At 34.6% G+C, this 13,284-nt stretch overlaps 3 protein-coding genes across 4 annotated transcripts; 2 read left to right on the top strand and 1 right to left on the bottom strand.

Annotated features, from left to right (window-relative positions):
* The first annotated feature begins 2,277 nt into the window (after positions 1–2,277).
* On the top strand, positions 2,278–3,492 carry LOC130993788 (uncharacterized). Its single transcript, XM_057918825.1, has 3 exons — positions 2,278–2,661; positions 2,845–3,199; positions 3,287–3,492. Exons 1-3 carry the CDS (start codon positions 2,278–2,280, stop codon positions 3,490–3,492), a joined length of 945 nt encoding a protein of 314 aa, XP_057774808.1.
* Positions 3,493–4,780: 1,288 nt separating this feature from the next.
* LOC130992409 (uncharacterized) lies at positions 4,781–5,621 on the bottom strand. Its single transcript, XM_057917035.1, has 2 exons — positions 5,319–5,621; positions 4,781–5,056 (listed from the first exon to the last, which is right to left on the bottom strand). The coding sequence occupies exons 1-2, from the start codon at positions 5,513–5,515 to the stop codon at positions 4,909–4,911; spliced, it is 345 nt and encodes a 114-aa protein (XP_057773018.1). The 5' UTR covers positions 5,516–5,621; the 3' UTR covers positions 4,781–4,908.
* Positions 5,622–10,799: 5,178 nt separating this feature from the next.
* Positions 10,800–12,866, top strand: LOC130992408 (trihelix transcription factor ENAP1-like). Of its 2 annotated transcripts, none has more exons than XM_057917033.1 (2): positions 10,800–11,173; positions 11,459–12,866. In XM_057917033.1, the coding sequence occupies exon 2, from the start codon at positions 11,562–11,564 to the stop codon at positions 12,594–12,596; it is 1,035 nt and encodes a 344-aa protein (XP_057773016.1). In that variant the 5' UTR covers positions 10,800–11,173; positions 11,459–11,561; the 3' UTR covers positions 12,597–12,866. The 2 variants fall into 2 exon arrangements, with proteins under 2 accessions (XP_057773016.1, XP_057773017.1); XM_057917034.1 differs by having other exon boundaries at positions 10,889–11,173; positions 11,382–12,866.
* The last annotated feature ends 418 nt before the right edge of the window (positions 12,867–13,284 follow it).

The following is a 13,284-nucleotide window of genomic DNA, read 5'->3' as shown; positions in this document are numbered from 1 at the left end:
TTTTATTGGATAAATAGTAATTTTCAAAATAGTAGATTCGAGTTTGATAGCTTTGGTATCAAACATTAACCACTAAGCCAACACAGAAATAGCACTTAAATCTAGTTTATCATAATTTTGTGTCTCACTTTCATTATTTTTTTATTTTTACTTTCCATTTCAATTTTATATGTTTTAATTCAATTTTGCGATAATTAAGTAGGCTTTATTTCATCCAATTAAGATAAATAATTATTTTTTGCCATTTAATTTTATTTATATTAACTAATAATAGGTTAATAGGTTATTAAATTAATAGATATAATAGTGGGACACGATGATACACATCAAATTGTGGAACAATGGATCTCATCCCTATAAATAGAGTTCATTTTGAATTAGTGTACGAATCATTGTGCAATTTTAATACTCTCTCCATCCAACACATATTTTAATAAAAATGATTATATGTATTGTGAGTGTAGAAAGAATTTCAATTAAAAGGTAGTGTTGATAATGATAATTAATTGTATTATGAGTAAAAAAAAGTATGATAAATAAATTTATCACAAATGAATCCACTCTGCGGATTAAATAAATTTATAATTTCATTATTACTTCAAAGCTCCTGCAGTTAAGGGAACCCTGCATGCTACAAATGAGCTTTAACATATAAGGATGAATATATAGCGAGTGACCTTCAATTTTATATTAATGAGCTAAATCTTGTGCAGAAGTAAATGAGTTCAACCTTGTTCCATGAAATTGCAACTTCAAGTTCAATTTTGTAAACAAAACAGTACTATATTATAATAATTTATTCTGTATTCTATTAATATTTGTCATTGTTGACAACACAATAATTATTGTTCATGTATGACATGTACTAGATCTCGAACTGAGTAAAAATAATGATGACAACAACAAAAAACTAATAAAATTATAGTAATAAAAATATCACATGTTGCATATATAATACTCCAATATTTCGAGTTAATATGTTAATATGTGTTAATATACATGTTAATATGTGTGTGCCTGTATTCTTCCTTGGTCGAGTTAAAACCCCAAGATTTCGAACAGAAAATTATTATGCATGACATGTAGGGATGTAAATTCGGGTCGTGGATATCGAGTATACTTTCATCCGTCCTGATATTCGTGCGAGTATCGAGTACTCGATACCCGCAAAAGTAAGGAAGAAGGTCGGATGCGGGTATTATTTTCTCAAAAATTGCGGGCATCGGGTATCCTCGGGGTAGCCGCAGGTACCTGCATACCCGCATGTAATTTTTAATTAAATGAATAGTTTTTATAATTAATAATTAATTTTTAGGAAATATGAAAATAACTCCCAAAACCCTAGTCAATTCACTACTCAAATTTTCTTCGTCACATGTTTTATGAATAATTGATGAAATATAAATGATATTTTTAAAAAAAAAATCTAAAATGAGGGACAAAATGCCCGCAAGTAAAGAGGGTACCCGCACATTGTGGGACAAGAATACCCTCCGGCTGGACAAAATACCCTCCAGCGGAACAAAAAAACCCGCAAAATTAAAAACAATCAAGAACTTGTAGGAAATGAGGGTACCCTCATACTCGCAACGGATACCCACTGCAAGTATTTGAGTACCCACAACATGTAGCCGGGACAGGTGAGGGTGGGGGTTTCGGACGATTTTGTCCCGCGGATACTCGCATTTTGCGGGAAGGGTACCCGCGACCGCGGGTACCCGAATTTACACCACTAAATTGACATGTATTAAGTTTAATCTTTTAATAATTGATTGGAAAAAGAATGTAATTAGAGCACCCGTAATGGGGCTCTTTTTCTAGGCGCGAGCCCTCCATTTATGTGCTTCTCTCCATTGCGGAGCCTCCGACTCGCGCACCGGGCGCAAACAGCCGCTCTGGGCTCAAAGAGAGATGGGTTGGGTGCGTGCTATGCACCGTCCAATCAAAAAATTTCGTGAATTAAAAAAAATTGCAGAATTGGAAAATAGATGTTGAATTGAGCCGTTTTTTTTTCGGCCGTTTCGGCCATTTTCTTTTTATTATTTTTCTTTCTTTCTTCTATAAATTACTCATTTCTCCCCACTTCATTCACTTCCCCACACCCTTTTTCATCCTATTTCTCCCTAATCTCTCCATTCTATAATAAAAATGTCTTCACCCAACAACTCATCCAACAATTCTTCATTTGAAGAAGAAGAATTGAACCCACAATTTCATACTCTTCCCGATCCACAACAAAATCTCGACTTGTTTTTCTTGAGTCTAGCTACCAAATTCATGAAAGTTGCTAGTGCTTATCGATTTGATCCTTCGCCTCTACCGGAGAGGAAGCGACGATTTATTCATTGTGATCGTGAAGGTGGTGGCGACCGCCTTTATCGGGATTATTTTGCTCCCGAACCGGTGTGCGGCCCTCACCTATTTCGGCGTCGTTTTCGCACGAGGCGGGAGTTACTTCTACGCATCGTGAATGTGCTAGAAATCGATCATTTTTTCCAACAACGTCCCGATGCGGTTGGTCGCTTTGGCTTCTCGCCGATTCAGAAGTACACAGCAGCGCTTCGGCAACTGGCATACGGTACTTCTGCGGATTGTTGTGACGAATATCTCCGTATAGGAGAATCGACGGTGTTGTCGTGCTTGAAGAAATTTTGTAAAGCGGTTGTTCGTATCTTTAGTGGCGTTTATTTGAGGAGGCCTACCACTACCGACGTTCAACGACTCATTGCAATGCACGAGGCCAAACATGGGTTCTCGGGAATGTTGGGGAGCCTAGACTGCATGCATTGGGCTTGGAAGAATTGTCCAGTTGCTTGACATGGCGCTTACACTCGAGGGGATCAGGGCGAGCCCACTATTATACTTGAGGCTATTGCATCACAAGATCTGTGGATCTGGCACGCCTTCTTTGGAGTCGCTGGCTCAAATAACGACATCAACGTTCTCAACCAATCCACGTTGTTCAACGACGTCCTATTAGGCAATGAATCAGCGGTGCACTTCGTTGCCAACAATTTCCACCACACTAGAGGCTACTACTTAACTGACGGCATCTACCCGAACTGGTCGGTATTTGTCAAAAGCTTCACATATTCGGGCGACAAGAAGAAGCGGAGGTTCAAGTTGATGCTAGAAGCTGCAAGGAAGGATGTGGAACGAGCTTTTGGTGTTCTTCAAGCTCGTTGGGATATCATCAAAGGTCCGTCTCATTAATGGAAGCAAGAGCATACGACTAGTATCATGTTTACGTGCATCATATTGCACAACATGATAATCGAGGATGAAGGAGGCATTGCTGCAGATTGGGATGGCGACGCCGACGGTGGGGAATCAAGTAGCGTTCCGCAAACAGAATTCAATACCAGAGCACCATCGGACTTCGCCGCCTTTATGGCCCGAAGCTCAAGCATGAAGGACACTCGTTTGCACGCTCGCCTCCGTGATGATTTGGTCGAGCATATATGGGCGCGTTTTGGTCCCATCGAGCCATAGTTCGTAGGTTTATTTTAATGTAATATTTTAATATTTTCGTTTTTTTTTAATGTAATGTTTGAATTTTAATTTAATGAATTTTAAGTTGCTAAATTTAATGTTAATTCTAAATTAAAATAACAAAAAAAAAAAAAAGAGCTAAGAGGTGGGCTCTCCCATTATGAAGAATGGGCTCAAAAATATGGGAACCACATTTAAGAGCCCACCCTTGACTCTCCATTATGGATGCTCTTAGAGCCCAATTCAAACAAATACAGTATGAAACTTGTACCTATTCGTTCCACACAATTATTTATCTGCATTAATGTTTCCTTATTTTAAATTTTATTTTTTGAGGGAGCTAATGTTTCTTAATAAGCACAGCTTTTAAATACTCCAATGAATTAATTGGCACAAGTACTGTTGTTTAAATATTTCATGAAATTGTCTATAAAAAAAATCATGAAATAACAGATGAATATATTGTTGGGCATTTATTTTGCAGACCGTTGTGCATGCATTTAATTCAACATTTTTTTTTTGACTTGAAGGAGTTGGGGAGGGAGAGCAGTGAAATTTGAACTCGAGACCCCACTGTTCACACACAGAAGGTCGCACCGCTTGGTGTCCTCTTGGGGACTTAATTCGACATTAGTAAGGACAACGTACACACGCCTCAATCTTATTTAAAATATATAGTAATCACGTTATGGTCGTTCGTAAACTCATGTTGTCCAAATATTTCACAACATATATATATATATATATATATATATATATATATATTAAGGGCTACCGTGAAAATACTTCTTAAAATAAAAATAAAAATAAAAACATTTTTCAATATACGAATTTTATGTAGAACACGTATGAATTCATCCAACATGATTATGAATTGTGAAAAATAAATTTTTGCTACCTTTGAGATTCAAACTCAGGACCACGAATTCATCTAACATGATTACGAATCAACCATAAATCTTGATGATCTAAGGGCTGGAAATTATTTATACTATTTTATATTTTATATTTTAAGAAGTGTTTTTATTTTAACTCTCCCCTATATATATATAGTCGTATATATATAATATATACATATCCTAATCAATTAATCTAGCTTTAGTATAGTTGAAAATGAAGTGTTCCCGTGGCATAAAGAAAATCATCCCCAAACTTTTATAATTGAGCCCAAAAAAAATCCACATCAGCCAAAATATATAAAGTAAAATTATTAATTTAACTTATATATATTAATTAGTTGTGGTATTTTTACCATTAATTTAACATACTATTGGAATGGAGAGAAAGAAAGCTTATTAATTAACAAAAAAATTCACTTACGACACAGATCGAGGTACCAAAATGAAAAAAGAAAAAGAAAAAAAAAATGCAAATGAAATGAAATGAAATACAAGGAGCTAGATTTGGTAATTAAGATTATAAAATAGTGAAAACTGCATGTTTGCCCATTGCATCCTCATCAAAATCAATTTGCTCCTCCTCAGCAGACTTCATCACCTTCTTGTACCAATACCTCGTCACGCAAGCTCTCAAACGGCACCCATGACAGCAGAATAAATAATCCCTAAATCAGAAGAAAGAAAGAAAGCAAGAAAGAAAAAACAATATTTATTTAAGATAAATTGAAAACGAGGGTTTCCTCGGTTCGTATCTTCTATTCCAACATTAATATAAATACACGTTGCATAAATATTTAATAATATGGTTAAATGAATGGCATTTGTACATAAATAAATACACGTTGAGTATATAATTAATGATGTCGTTAAACAAAATACCACTTGTGCTCGTGTCACACGTTGAGAATCATGTGTTGGGTTCTGTACCTGTACATGTACGTCGTCCTCCGACGCGACAGTGGGGTGTAGCATTGGTAGCAATTATTCGAGTAATCCAGCTCGGAAGATTCCTCTTCCAAGCTGCCGATAGGTGGAGGGATAGGAAATTCGAGGATGCAGTCATCGAAGCGGTGAACCACTTTAAAGATAGGGTAATTGTAAGTTGTTCGTGTGTATTCCCCCATTCTTTGCACATAGTCTAAAGGTAGAAAGCTGGTGGTGGCGTGCCTAGTGCACACGCTCAACGGAAGTAGACTTAGGGTTTGGTTGAGCGAGGCAACGCTCTCATGGCCGTGGGTAGAGAGGAGGCACTGCCGCTCTGAAGAATACAAAGGTATTCTAATCGTTGGATTGTCTTTGGATGCGTCATCGTAAAAGGAGGGTGTTTTAGTAATCTTAGTGATGGATTGACTCAAATTCCGAGTGCTGAAAACAATGTGAGCTTCCTTGAATGGTTTGTCGTCGAAAACAAATAGCCCTACCTTAAGCTTTTTCCCCATTGATATGGAATCCGCCGTAGAAGAGGATCCACTGTCCCTACATACAATTTTAAAAATCAAGTAAAATTATATATACTATGCTTTTTTATGGCTTTATTTGTTAGAATGATCAATTATGTGAAACAATATTATAATGAGTTCATGCCTTAATTTATTTAAAGAACACAATATAAAGAATTGAGGTCATCTTTATTCTTCCAAAACTAGAAAAATGAAGAAGTTTGAGATTGTGTAAAAAACATTTTTACTTTTGGTAATTACAAAGTTAACCCTCTCGGCTCCTAGTTGAAAATTTAATAAATATTGGGGATAAACATTAAAAAGGGACTAATATATTTAATAAACAAGAATCAGTCTGAAAAATTAAATAAAAAAATCGAGTTAAACTTAGATTAAAAAATAATACTATATACTATCCTAATTCCTAAATATATATCATCAAAAGCTCTCAAATTAATTTAAGTGTCAAAATTACTACACTCTACATCAGTTCTTCAAATTGAAATTTTGTTAGAATGTGCAACGGGATAAGAAAAAAAATCCATGAGAGAAAGAAAAAACAAAGAATAGGGAGAAAAATCAAGAAACAATATCTACAGTAGTATGCTTTTTATATATGGCAAATGTTATAATCAAATAAATGAACCAATGAGTAAATTAATAATTGTATATATTTTATGAAGATTCATGCCACACTTTCTCTAGCTAAAGAAGCGTTGAGCTAGCATCTTTCAAAACCAAGTTAAAGATCAAGAAAGAAAAACTGATTTGACAAAAGAAAATTCCAAAATGGTTGAATTGAATGTGAGATTCATAAATCCTTGAAAGAATGTAAAAGAATATTCTGTTCAAAAAGTACTCCTAAGCTTTGTTGTTCAAAGAGGACTCAGTATATGTATTTCACATTCCGCAAACAAGGTTAATATTAAACAAAATCCACTAAAATAAACAAGAATTGATGTAAAAAAGTAAGTGGTTAATATTGAAAAACTTAACATTAATTACAAGCAAAATATATTAAATCGTCGAAAATGTTAAAATTACTACTCTCTTCAGATTGCATGCACAAAGAAAAAGGTGGAAATGAACTCAATTGCATAATTTATTTATTTTTTTGAAAAAAATAAATAGAAATCAATCAATCAGCCCAGAAGTGAATTGAATACCTCTTGAAATATTTGAGCAGCCATTGACTTACTCAATAAATTGAGCATGCATGATAAAAATTCAATGAAAGTAAGTACCCATATATTCTATAAAATTGAAGTGGGGAAAAATAGTAGATATATAATTAATTGAATGATACTCCAGTTCAATTGAATATGTGCAAGAAATAATTGAAAATTTGCCAGAAATTGAGATTGATTGATTGATGGAGAAATTTAGTAGTATTACCTCAATTGTTCATACAGAAACTCCATGAAATAGAGAGCTCGACTGCGAATAATAATATAATTCTCACTCAAAAAAATAGTAATTGTATTTATCTGTATATTTGAATCTTCTCTTCTGGTATCTTATAATGGTGTAGAAAAGCCACCTTTTTATAGCTGAATGCAAAGTGCAAAATTTGCATTGTTTTTATTTTTAATAAAGAAAAGTAAAAAATATATATATGAGAAGGAACAAAGGAATCTTTTTTTGTGGGGGTGTATACAAAATGCCTAAACCACCATAATTTTTTTTAGAGGAAGGTGATTTTTGTGATGTGGGAAGCAACAGTCACATGGTTAGTATGAAAAACTGGATAGAGATAAACTATTATGATGATGATGTCAATTTCCAATTTAAATTCATTTTTGACAGTATTAGTTGGGATAAAATTTGGGAACAATTGATTTTGGTAATTTATACTGGTTTATCTTTAAATGTAGAGTTAATCACAAGATTATTTTATTTTTAAATGAAGTGAGTGAGGAATTTAGCTGGACATTTCATTTCAGGATTATTCTGCTTATAATTTCTGATCTGTTTTGCAAAAATGGAGATAAAGTATAGCGAATTAATGCAACTATAATAAATGTTGATGCTACACATGAATCTATTTAAAACTTTGCTATATAAGGATAGAAATTAAATCTGCAAAATTCAAGTGATGGAACAATACACTAATGAGCATCCTATGCAATGAAAAGATAAAATGAACAAAAATTTAGTTTTATCTTCTTTTGATTTATTGTAAGCTCGTGTGGTTCATATTGAATAACATAATCGTCTTCTTAGTTTTCTTTTTAATTCTACTTCAATTTATATTTTCCTACACTATAAGAAATTCACAAATTTAGGGATGCAAGTTTTGTTTTAAAGGAGGATAAATTCTAGCCATGTCTTCTTGCTATTATCCGTCAACTCTGGTTTAGTTGGTGTGAAGTTTGTCATCAATGAAATATGCAAAATATCCTATAGACCCATATAACCTAGTTGGTGTGGATATTGTTGCGATTTTGGACCCATTACACTCGAACATAATATATTTACTAGTACGCTCACACATGCACGGTAATCATCAAAATTAATTGATATTTTCTACATAAAAAAAAATACTACTAAACATGATAAGCTCAAATACTTCTTTATATATAACATTAATTTGTAGTAATACTCCTATTATTTATGTCATAATCAAAAATAAAAAATTTATTCTTTTGATATAGTAACATACAATTCATTATTTATGAAAACTGACATTGACATAAAAAAAAAAAAAAACTTAACATGAGACAGTGATTGCACAATCTCATATCAAATGGGGTATGGAAATTTTGGAATCAAATGTACTAAATTTATTTTGGAATCAAATGCACTAAATTTAGACAAATTTATACAGATTAAATTCGAAATATAATTTAGCTTTTTTTATTTTTTAAATTTTTAAATTTTTTCAATTTTTTTTATAATTATTTCAGACTTTCGATTTGGTTCGATTTTAATTTTAAAAATTTTGATTTATTCAATCAATTCGATTTAATTTGATTTTTTAATAATAAAATATAAATTTAATTTAATTTAATTTTAGGAAGAAAAAAAAGAATTAAAAACCAATTCAAATGCACACCTCTGATTTGAGTTCTTTAGGATCTCGAGCACGATTGGCCTTAGACCACTAAAGGTTCGTGCCAACCCATAACTGGTCCACCTCGACCCCAACCCATAAAAGATATATCAATTAATTAAGAATTAATATGAAGGGTAAATATCATATTAAACTTTGAAATATACCCGTTTTATAAAAAATATCTTGAACTATAAGAACTGTTCTCTAAATCCTCAAACTATCATGTTTATATCAAATATATCACATAAATATTTTTCGATCACCTGAAATATGACGTGGCTTGCTGGATGCAACACTGTTATTTATATTTTATTTTTTCAAATGACATGGCATATTAACAAATCCTAATTGAAATTAGTTCCCAAAACTCCAAAATAGTTTGAAATTGCTGCGACGAGGAGCGGCTTCATCTTCCTGATCTTTTTCACGGACGCCGGGAATACCATGAGTGCCTTCCCGAATATTGCTCCACGTCCACATCGAAAACCCCCATCTCCCTTAGGGCCCGCAACTTGCGCTGCCACGCCTTGTCGCTCATTGAGACAAATGATCAAACACCATAGATGAACATTCTGGAGCTCCACGAGGCCCCCATTTCCTCCGCCTTCATTGCGGATTTTCTCATGATTTTTGGCCTCAGCAACATGAATTTCGAGAAATTGAAGAGGATTCTGCATATATCCGCCACGACTACGCCGTAACCCTTGAGGATTTCGATGTTAGGCATCTAGATCTTCCCCAAGAATCAGAACCGTTGCCTCTCTGCTTCCCCTTCCCCGCTGAAGCTATCGGCCTTCGACTACCCCGCCAAGATCAGCGTTGGGTTAAGGGAGATTAGGATTGGTGCTGATGGAGAGTTTTGGGAACTCTCTTCAATTTATTCTTAATTGTAAGCGTAGAATTTTAATTTTCAACGTGGAATTTAAATTCCAGCGTGGAATTTAATTTTTTGAATGACATGGTACAAAACGACGTCGTTTTATGCCATGTCATTTAAAAAAATTAAAATATAAATTACATTGTAGCATCCGACTAGCCACGTCACGTTTTTGATGATCGAAAAATGGATGCAGTATATATTCGATACAAACTTGATAATTTGAGGATTTAGAGAACATTTCTTATAGTTCATGGTATTTTTTATAAAAACGGGTATAGTTCAGGGTTTAATATGATATTTATGCGTTCTCTTTGGTTGTAAATTTATCATGAGAAAATGAGGGATAAACAAAATTTCACTCTTTAAATCATTTCTTTATTTTCTCTCATTTCCTACAAAATAGAATTTGACCCTTACTCACTCCTCATTTTCACTACAAATGAGGGATAATATTATCGCACAAAAAATGAAAGGATAATATTATCCTTCATTGTAGTGAAAAGGAAGAATGAGTAAGGGTCAAATTATATTTTGTAGTAAAAGAGGGAAAAGAAAGGAAGGATTTAAGGGTGAAATTTTGTTTATCCCTCATTTTCTCATAATAAATTTACAATTAAAGATAACGCACCTTAATATGAATAGTTGATCTTTCAATGATCTACGCTTATCATAAAAGAAGGAATTAAAAATTTAATATATATATTTCAAAATTGGAAAACATATTTCAAAGTTTCAAACAATTCATTACACAACTAAAGTTCATTGCTATCAAATGACAAAAAAGAAAAAAGAAAAAAAAACTCATTATTTTGTTTATGAGTTAACCAAATTTGCTCATATTGTTAAACAACAATTAGCTTTAAGTTAAAATTAACTCATATAGCTAAAATTGTTAACCCCCAAATTAGCTCGTCATATTGCTAAAATTATTAAACAAATAATTAGCTTTTAACTTTTTTATATATATAATTAGCTTTTAGTTTTAAAACTTGAAAAGAAAAGAAGTACTATGACTTTGCACACGAGCGTAACGTGCTGGCCCCGCCTAATCTACGGAGTCAAAAATGAAGGTAAATGCTCCAAATTTTAACATTGGTGGGTGGGATCCACGCAGTGTCGGGTAAGAAATCGAATCCACAGCGCAGTTTAGTAACGCCTGCTGCTTTACATTCCTCGTCGTCTATCGTGCACCGCCCCTACTCACAAGCATGCGTCTCTTTCCCCTATCCTGTAATTCAACAACTCAATTCATTACATTTCACGTGGGACTCAATCCTGTTTCCCTCTTATTTTATCTTTCTCAGCTCCATATTACATCCGTTTCCCATTCTTTCCGCTGATTTCAGTCTTCTTTTCCGGAAAGTTTGAGTCTTGGAAGCATTCCCAATGCACGATCGAGTATTCCGAGGTAAAATTTGTATTTGGGTTTTTCAGTTTTTGAGATTTCAGTTATGCGGGATGAGTAAAGATTCGAATTTAAGTTATTTGTGTTTAGTCCTCTGTTTTCTGAATTTAATTTCTCTGATGAGATATCTATTTGTGAGTTGGGTTTTTTTTGCTGGTTTTAAATTATATTTATGGCTATTAATCATAAACGTAATTTGATTGCTGTCCAGTGATGTTACTCAATTTGGATCGGAAATTAGTTATCTCGACATTATTTTTGGTAGCAATAATGATCCCTACTTTTTAGGTTTTTGAAGAAAGCAACCTTGAGCTCTTGATGATGATCATGGTGTTATTCGATAAAGTTATCTCGAGAGCTAATTAAGAAGTAGTAATATTTTGGGAACGCTATGAGTGATGAGGATGATAACATGTGCCTAATAAATGGGGGAAAGTTTCCTAATCAAGATATCAGTTATCCTCAAAATGTTGGGAAATCATACATTGATGTGGAGGATGATGAAGACGATGACGATGGAGGAGATGGTGTTGAGAGGATAGGTAAAGATGATTATGGAGGTGGCGATGAGGATGAGACGACGGATGATGATGAATCCGGTGATCTTCAGAGGCATCCGAAGAAGAGGAAACTCAAAACCACCCTGTTGTCGAGCTATGAGTTTGCACCTCGGTTGCCAGCCTCATCGCCTGGTTCAGCTCCGGTCCCAAAGCCATCATATGGCGGGCGAAATCCACTCCTGGATTGGACTGAGCGCGAGACTTCCGTCTTGCTTGATGCTTGGGGCGAGAGATATCTGAAGCGAGGGAGGAAGAGCCTCCGCTCCGAGGAGTGGCAAGAGGTCTCGGAGAAGGTATCCCAGGGATCGCAGATTGAGAGAACTGACACTCAGTGTCGGAACCGTTTGGATACGTTGAAGAAGAAGTACAAGAAGGAGAAGGTCAAGTTGGGGGAGGGTGGCAGTGTGGCTTGTAAGTGGATTTATTTCAACAAGATGGACACGCTCTTGTCGACACCCCCACAGCAAGCAGGGGGCCTTTCGTGTGGGATGGAGTCGGGAGAGTATGTGTTCACCAACCCTAAGGTTTATCTCAATCAGTCGAATGGGTTGGATGAGATGCGGGACAGTCCAGGAAACTCGGAATCTGGTGGGGATGGAGAAGATGAATCCGAGGGCCTTCCACCACAGAGGGCAACTAACAGTTTGTTTAAAATGCTTGCTGACTCCATTCATAAGTTCAGTGAGATATACCAGAAGATCGAGCTCAGCAAGCGACAGCAAATGGTTGAGCTGGAAAAAATGAGGATGGACTTCCATAGAGATTTGGACCTTCAGAAGAGACAGATTCTAGAGAGGGGGATTGAAAAGATTTGGCAAGGAGACGACGCTGAAAATGGCGCCTCGCCTGAGAATGTTAGTGGCTGATCCATGGCGTCGCGTGCAGCTTCTGAAAATTGTGGGAAATGAAGGTAGTATGTTGGAAATGTTAGTAGTCTTGTGATACATGTATTAAAATTGCTCTCTACCATTACTGTTTATTAGCTAGCTCTAAGAATTGCTATTATCTGTGGCAAGTATTTCTCCTCATAGCTTTCATTTACCCTTTTTCTTTGGTCAAATTATACTGTAAGCTCTGTTTCAAGATTCATACTATAGAACTACTGCTGACATGGAATGAACATCTATATTGAAACCTGATCTTGGAGAGCTTCTATTTACAGTAACTTTCTTGATCCTTACATCTTTCAAGATTATTTTGCTTGAAGGGGGTCAAGGGGCGTTTATTTTGAAGGATTAGTCTTGATAGATCAAAATAGTAAGGCTAATTCTTTATTTACTTAGATGGAGTGAAACATTGAGATATCCCAAGGTCCTTGATTATTTTATCATTTAAACTAATTTTGCTTGATTCTTATTGAAAATGTGGGATTGGAGAAATCATACTCGCTTTGTAATTATTGTTGTCATATCATTTCTGGTTTATTATTTATTAACCACATATCTAGTCAGACTCATATTAGTGTATTTTGATTATTGATGCATAAATTAGTTTTTTTGGAGTTGTTAAGGAAATGTTTTCTTTACCTTATTTTTGTTGAAACGCCGCATATAT

This window comes from Salvia miltiorrhiza, chromosome 7 (assembly GCF_028751815.1).
Source record: "Salvia miltiorrhiza cultivar Shanhuang (shh) chromosome 7, IMPLAD_Smil_shh, whole genome shotgun sequence".
NCBI classification, from domain to species: Eukaryota; Viridiplantae; Streptophyta; class Magnoliopsida; order Lamiales; family Lamiaceae; genus Salvia; species Salvia miltiorrhiza.
This window is presented reverse-complemented; position numbering and strand designations above follow the sequence as displayed.

Coding starts and splice junctions, on each gene's coding strand:
- LOC130993788 (XM_057918825.1), top strand. CDS start 2,278: ATGAAAGTTGCTAGTGCTTATCGATTTGATCCTTCGCCTCTACCGGAG. Junction 2,662..2,844: donor TGAAGAAATTTTGTAAAGCG/GTTGTTCGTATC, acceptor CGAGGGGATCAG/GGCGAGCCCACTATTATACT. Junction 3,200..3,286: donor TCGTTGGGATATCATCAAAG/GTCCGTCTCATT, acceptor TCGAGGATGAAG/GAGGCATTGCTGCAGATTGG.
- LOC130992409 (XM_057917035.1), bottom strand. CDS start 5,515: ATGGGGGAATACACACGAACAACTTACAATTACCCTATCTTTAAAGTG. Junction 5,057..5,318: donor AGGACGACGTACATGTACAG/GTACAGAACCCA, acceptor CTTCTGATTTAG/GGATTATTTATTCTGCTGTC.
- LOC130992408 (XM_057917033.1), top strand. CDS start 11,562: ATGAGTGATGAGGATGATAACATGTGCCTAATAAATGGGGGAAAGTTT.